Source organism: Podarcis filfolensis, assembly GCF_964270895.1.
Source record: "Podarcis filfolensis genome assembly, chromosome: 12".
Lineage (NCBI taxonomy): Eukaryota > Metazoa > Chordata > Lepidosauria > Squamata > Lacertidae > Podarcis > Podarcis filfolensis.
The window spans coordinates 9,935,229-9,942,592 of NC_139614.1; the positions used below are offsets into that span (position 1 = coordinate 9,935,229).

The following is a 7,364-nucleotide window of genomic DNA, read 5'->3' on the forward strand; positions in this document are numbered from 1 at the left end:
AAGACCATGAACTTAAGAAACTAACAGAAGTGCTTATTCCATCTTCCAAGGTTCATTGATGTTTTTGTGCCCAAGAAGATGTTTGCTGTGGATATGCCATCTCCCGTGAAGGGAAGGGGGGTATTTACACACTTACTCTATAATAACAAAACCCAATTCCCACTCCAGTGAGAATGCTGCAAAACATGCTGCTGCCACATTCAATCTCGTTCATTACCTCTGAACTCTTAACTTACAAATAAACCAATAACTGGGGTACAGGCATGATACAAAGCCAGTCAGATATAGATATTATATTTAACAAAGGTACTTAAAAGTTTATTTATTACAAACCTATCTGGTTACTTTAAAATAGTACCGTATCTTTAAATGAGTATGTGCTTGTTACTGTTCCCAATTTACACCAATTTTATTTTAACCAACTGAACTTGGAAAAGGCTCAGTGGCAGAATCTGGGTTTTGTGTATGGAGTTAACGTCACAGTTAAAAAGACCTGGGAGAGAAACATCCAAAGGGGAAAACTCAATACCACTTGGAGAAAAGAAGAAGCAACACAGCAATCCATCAATCTATTCAATTTGTATTTTAAATAACATTTATATACAAGATGGTTAATTTTAACATACAGGTAGTCGTAACACATTTTGCATAACACTTGTGCTACAACCATCTTTCCAGGAACGTTGCTAGAATTTCAGGTTTACTGCTTCGCCTGCAGACACAATTGTAAGGTTCAAGATGTGTGTTAAATAAAGAGTATCTCCTTGTGTTTTTCCTTTGAGAAACCACTGGGCATTTGGTATGAAGCCCAAGAAATGTGAAATGAACACATGAACCTGATGTGGGCAGGGGTCGAGGAAGGGGGGGCGGGCCACCCCGGGTGTCACCACTGAGGGGGGTGACAAAATGGCGGGCAGCACTCAACCCGGGACCTGCAGCACACCCAAGCCACTTGGCTCTCCTAGGAGTGACACGGTGGCTTGGGCGCCCGCAGGCTCCCCGTCAGCTGTAGGGCGGCTGAGTGGGAGGAGGCAGGCCCCACGGAGCACACTGCCCCAGCTGGCCCCGCCCCACAGGCTGCTGGCCCCACCCTTGGGTGCAGGGCATGTGTGCCGCCCCAGGTGCCCGATCGGCTTGCTCCGCCGCTGGATGTGGGCAATAAATATTGAAATATACTTGGGAACTTACTGAATGCTCAGCATTCTCTACTGCAGCAAGCTTTCATGTGACTGTTTTTAAAATGTATGTATTCATCTTTCAAGGTTAATTGGAGGACACTGATGTACTGCTTTTTAAGTCTTTGGGGGTGGGGACTAGCCTAGAGATTGGAGAGGGGAACCATCATGCAGTTGCTATGAACCGCCTGAAGAATTTTAGTTTCTTTAGCTGTCTTACCATTTTTTTCATTGGCTAAAATGACTCAATTAAATTTACATTCGCACATAACTAATAGAGGCCTTTTGGAGATGTAGCCAAAAATATGTAAAAATTACAATTTAATAAATGTGACTATGCCTTGTTAAAAGGAAAGATGAGATTAACTATTTTTTCCTGTTACGGTGGCATTGCAAAGCCAATAGCCTTAAATGGTAACAGATGTACTGTTAAGCTTATATCCACCAATTTACAATTTCCCCTTTCTGATTAAAATCTGAGCACACAACCAAACATTCCCACTGCCCCTACTTAACTGTGGGTAGTGCCTGTTTTATCATACCTGCGCCTAGCATCTATTTTCTTCAAATCTTGCCTTTCTAAAATGGCTTTTTAGAATTGCTAGGCCACAGACACATGCGTTAGAATTATTCAGGGTTTTAGCCTCATTCCTTGGGCCCCCGGAAGCAGGCTAAATGCATCTTGGCTTTAATGCACATGTGCGTAAACACTTGCACATCATTTCCTCTTAATAGGGAACACAGATGATTGAGCATCAACAGGAATGGGGCCAAAGCAGAATTACTGAGAGTGGAGGGAAGTATCAGCATGCTTGGGTGAACCCTGCAGTATGCAAAAATGCGTGTTTTAAAGGGTTACACGCACAAAATCGACAAACAACCTAATGAGCCTGCTCAGTGACTTCTAAAAGCCATAGGACATTGTGCATCAATTAGAAATGGAATAGAGGGTGAATTGGCCATTTTAAGCACCTTACAACTTACATTGGTTGGTATGAGCACAACCATTGGATGAGAATACACTGGAACTCTGTATTTCTTCTATCCACTGTTATGTCATTTTATTGTTGAACTTGAGAATGTTTAAGGTTAGCTGATAAATAGCTTTGGGAATAATGGCAGTACTGCACATGCTATTGTAGAGTAAAATGAATACAGGGAACAAAACTTTGATAATATGCATTTGAGCGAAGGGAAGCTCCGTTGATGCTATGGTCTAAGAATAACTCTGTGCAAGTCTACAAGTCCTTAAGCCTCGTATTCCTATTTCCATCTATGAAAATTTGGAAGTTATACCTAGCACAGCCCATTCTGGTTTCCCCCTTCTTCCTGAGCCATGCTTCTTTATCCTCCAAAATATGGACTTTTCCCCTGTAGGGAGATTTGCAAACTGCATCTCTGTTAGGGAGTTTCTGCACTGCACCATTTTGGAAAAAGTGGGGTATCAGCAAAGCACTTGTGTTTTTCCATTCTCCCTGCTTCTGTGAATCTGAGTCCAATTTTGTTTTGGGGAAGCATACAAAAAAAGAATTGAACAGAAATTAGTAATGTTGTATCGCAGATGTGCATGCATAGACTCTGAAGGTTTGACCTAAACAGCTGGTCCTGTCTCCTCTCTCTCGTAATCGGCACACACATAGTTAAGACCATATATTAATCCACACCTCTCAACAATCTTTCTGCAATCTCATAGGAAGAAAGGGGAGATAATTTCTTAGGCAATAATGTTGTAAACAAAAATCTGCCCTTTTCCCCTTATGGGATATCCAAGAGCCCATATAGAGTCCTTATGTAGGTTCCCTATTGGTAGGAGAAAATAACAGAGGCCAATCAGAGAATATTGAGAAGCAAAGCAGCTAGTAAGCCTGATCTTCATTGATCTGTTGAAACAGGGTCCTTGTTCACCACACGCAGGAGGGAGGAACCCAGAACAATGATGTGCAAGCCCTTATATAGATTTTTGAAATTCCCACCCTGTAGATCAAGACCACCCCAGAAACATGCATACATACATCACAGAAGGGGTGTAGCTCAAGACCCCCACCCCCAGATACATCATACCTACATCACAGAAAGGACCATTTACAGGAGAAATCTGAGTGCTTTGTTTACCTCTTGTCTGCCAGGTTAGATGTTTAATGGTCACTTTATTGGGTTGCCTGGGGAGCCTGGCCAGTCTTCTGTAATTATAAATACTTAGTTCCTGAGCCAGGTCAGGCTCACACCCTATTCATATCTTGAATGTGCCCTTAATACAGGATTTGTGAGGAAAGAGACAATGGGGAGGTTTCCCACTTTGACCTTGCAGAGAAATAATTGAGGTCAGTTTGGGAATAAAAAATGGTTTCAGGTCGGTCTTCCTGTGCTGATCTATGTACGTGCTTGGCTGGTACACTTATGAACATTTAACATATATCTAAGACCTCAAAATTCCTATCACAATAAGAACGGTAGTCTAATTCTCACAAAGCAGATGAAGTGGATTTTATTTTAAATGTGAATGACGGTTTGAAGCCTCTCATATATACAATTACCTGCTCTTGGGAGATGAGAATGTTGGCCCATCTCTCCAATGTATAGTTAGTGCTGGGTATTTTTCTCCTGTGCAATTTTTTTCAAGCACATTAATATTCCACCTGCAATCCAAAGTGATCTACATAAAGGACAGCTTGACCACCTCTCTCCTGATTTACTTAAGGTACTGTAAGAGTTGAAAGAGTAAAGAAGATTCTACGACCAGTCCCTGCAGGGCATTTTAAAGTAAAAATGCAGGACTCTTGGATTAGTTTATAAGGGTTGTATAAAAGCACAGTTGTAAGCATACACTGATAAATGTTTATGTGCCCATTGTGGAAGAACAAAACCTGCTCACCACATCTTTATTTAGATGCGAGTTGTATCCAGAGCAATCAACAGTACCAAATTTGGCTTGAGCCTTGAGAGTTGTTAGGAAAGGTACTAATAAGATTTTGCTAGGCCACTTCATAGAGTGAAAACATAATTTCCATCTTCCACTGCATGAAAACTGAAGGATGAAAGCAGCTCCAGACATGCCCTGATGTCCGGTTTCCCTTGCAAAAGCCAAACCTCGATGAGCAATACTTTCTACAACCAGCTGAATACACAATATTCAACTAACAGTAATAAAACCATGAATGGTGGGTAGGATTCTTAAATGTTCATAAATGTACAAGGCAAACACATACATAAGCATTTAAACCACGTCTCTGAAATAGTACAGGAGAGCAATCCTGAAGCCATTTTGGCTCCCAAATTGACCTCAAATATCTCTGCAAGGAGGAAGGAAATGGGAAAAGCTTTCCAATTATCTGGACTGTAGGGGCTTACACCTCCCTTTTCAAATACAGTCTGGCAAGTATCTGCTGAGCTGAGCAAACTCAATATGCTTAAGAGATTGAGGAACTAAAGTATTTACCATCTCAAAGGAATGGCCAGGCTACCCAGAAAATGCAATCAAGTAAGACTTTATCAGGTATCCTGGCAGACAGGAGAGGCAACACACTCAAATTTCTGTCTCCTACTGTGGAGTATGTATGATGTTTTGGGGGGTGATGTTGGGCTACAGGGTGGGCAATTTCAAAAGTCTTTATAGGGGCTTGCACACCATTATTCGGGGTTCTCCCTCCTGTGTGTTGTGAGTGGGGACCCTGTTATTTCCATTAACACATTATTTCCATTAATAAAGATCAAGCTTACTAGCCGCCTTGCTTTCAATATACTCTGGTTGGCCTCTCCTTCCTATCTGACCGATAGAAATCTTCTGAGGGATTGTACGGGCTCTAGATAACCCATAAGGGAATTAGAGGTATTTTTCTTATAAAAGCCCCAAGACAAAAAAAAATGGTATGCAACCCATTCATTCAAACCTTAGCAGCTACTACTGATAAGGTCTTGTTGCCTTCTTAAATACTGGAATAACAGTTACTTTATTTCAACCTTTTATCAATTAACTAGGCCTTTGAAGCATTGCTCATGGCTCTATGCATAGGGTTTGCAGGTATTATTATTATTATAATTAGAATTTATATACTGCTGTTACAGAAAAAACCTCCTTTTCCCTTTTGGGGTATCCAAGAGCCCGTATAAAGTCCTTAAGTGGGTTCCCTATCGGTAGGAGAAAATAACATGCCAACCAGAGAATATTGAGAAGCAAAGCAGCTAGTAAGCCTGATCTTATTAAACTGTTGCAACAGGGTTCTCATGCACCACATGCAGGTGAGAGGAGGGACCCAGAACAATGGTGTGCAAGCCCTATATAGACTTTTGAAATTGCCCACCCTGTAGCTCAAAACCACCCCTCAAAACATCATACATGCATCACAGTAGGGGTGGTCTACAGCAGAAATACATCACAGGAGGTGGTCTAGAGCAGAAACCCTGTTTGCCAGGATATATGTCAATGGTTACTGTTTGCTTTACCTGGTCACAGGCTCACCCTATTCATACACAAATACACCCTTAAGACAGGTAAGCAAAAGACAATTCTTTCCCATTGTCCTCCTTGCAGAGAAATCTGTTGTTGTTTAGTCCTTTAGTCGTGTCCGACTCTTCCTGGCCCCATAGACCAGAGCACGCCAGGCACTCCTGTCTTCCACTGCCTCCCGCAGTTTGGTCAAACTCATGCTGGTAGCTTCAAGAACACTGTCCAACCATCTTATCCTCTGTTGTCCCCTTCTCCTTGTACCCTCAATCTTTCCCAGCATCAGGGTCTTTTCCAGGGAGTCTTCTCTTCTCATGAGGTGGCCAAAGTATTGGAGCCTCAGCTTCAGGATCTGTCCTTCCAGTGAGCACTCAGGGCTGATTTCCTTAAGAATGGATACGTTTGATCTTCTTGCAGTCCATGGGACTCTCAAGAGTCTCCTCCAGCACCAGAATTCAAAAGCATCGATTCTTCAGCGATCAGCCTTCTTTATGGTCCAGCTCTCACTTCCATACATCACTACTGGGAAAACCATAGCTTTAGCTATACGGACCTTAGTTGGCAAGGTGATGTCTCTGCTTTTTAAGATGCTAATATTTGAGGTCAATTTGGGAGAGTCACAATGGCTTCAGGATTGCTCTCCTGTACTATTTCAGACACATGGTTTATATACTTTATGTGTTTGCCTTGTACATTTATGAACGTTTATTTTATATTTGGGACCTTAGAATTCTTTTAACACTGCTCTATACCCAGAGGTCTCAGGGCAGTTCACAGAATCAGCAGCATTCATTCCTATGGGAAGCCCTTTGGATTTTGGTAGTAATTCAGCTTGAAACTCTAGCCTGCATCAGTTGGATAATGTAAATCAGCATTTAAAAGCAACTTGAAATACCAAGTGTCAAAAATACTAGGATAAGCAGTATAAGAAGAAGATATGCAAAAAGCTGCAGACTTTGGGGATTTGAGAAGCCTCTCGTACAGGAAGTCGACAGAAATAAGAGAAAAATTCGAAATTGTGCTTTGACTGTATGTGTTAAAAACGCTTAAGCTTAATAAAATATAATGGGGGGTTGAACTTTCGAAAGTCTGATTATTCGATAGACGGTTGCTTTTCAACTGTTTTATTATTGCAGAAGCTTTGAATTTCAAAACAGTCACGGGCTCGATTGCTATAGCGACCGTCAAGGAGCGTTTCGAAAGCTCTACGTTAAATCCGTTCAGCCGTCCGGAATCGCGTGGCCACGCGGCAGCCGCCGCCGAAAAGTTCCGCGCTGTTTGCGGCCGCGCCGAGGTGAACAAGAGGCCGCACGCAACTTGCGTCAGCGCCGTCGCCGTAAGACACGCCCGCCTCTATTCCGACAGCTGCACTCACTGCGCAGCCTTCTGGGCTTTGTAGGCAGCGCGCGGGCCTTCGTGCCCAGCGACGAAAGAGCAGGGGGGCCTCGTTTGATTGGCTCCACGTCGCCAGGGGCCCTCCGCATTGGTCAGCCCGTCCGCGGGAGGCCCCGAGCAACCGCCGCCCCGCCCTGGCGACGTTTGTGAGGAGAGGCGGGCGCCATGTTAGCGCAGGCTCGGCAGCTGCCGCCGCCGCCGCTGCCGCCGCGGCAACGTACCAGGAAGGAGGCGGAGACGCCGGAACAGCTCCGGCTGCCGGAGAAGCCGTTGGGGCTGGCGAGGCGGCGGGTGGCAGCCGAGGGCGGCGCTGATGCGGTTGGTCTGAGGGGCGGCTGCTGAGGCGGCGGCGG

General features: G+C 43.8%; 1 protein-coding gene across 1 annotated transcript in view; it reads left to right on the forward strand.

The window, feature by feature from the left end:
* Positions 1-4,266: 4,266 nt before the first annotated feature.
* UBP1 (upstream binding protein 1) overlaps positions 4,267-7,364 on the forward strand; it is a gene marked incomplete at its 5' end in the record, with an annotated part of 30,542 nt that continues 27,444 nt past the window's right edge. Inside the window, 2 exons of the mRNA XM_083580131.1 lie at positions 4,267-4,333; positions 6,958-7,315. Coding sequence (XP_083436257.1) covers positions 4,267-4,333; positions 6,958-7,315 — 425 coding nt within the window. The remainder of the gene's footprint in view (positions 4,334-6,957; positions 7,316-7,364) is intronic.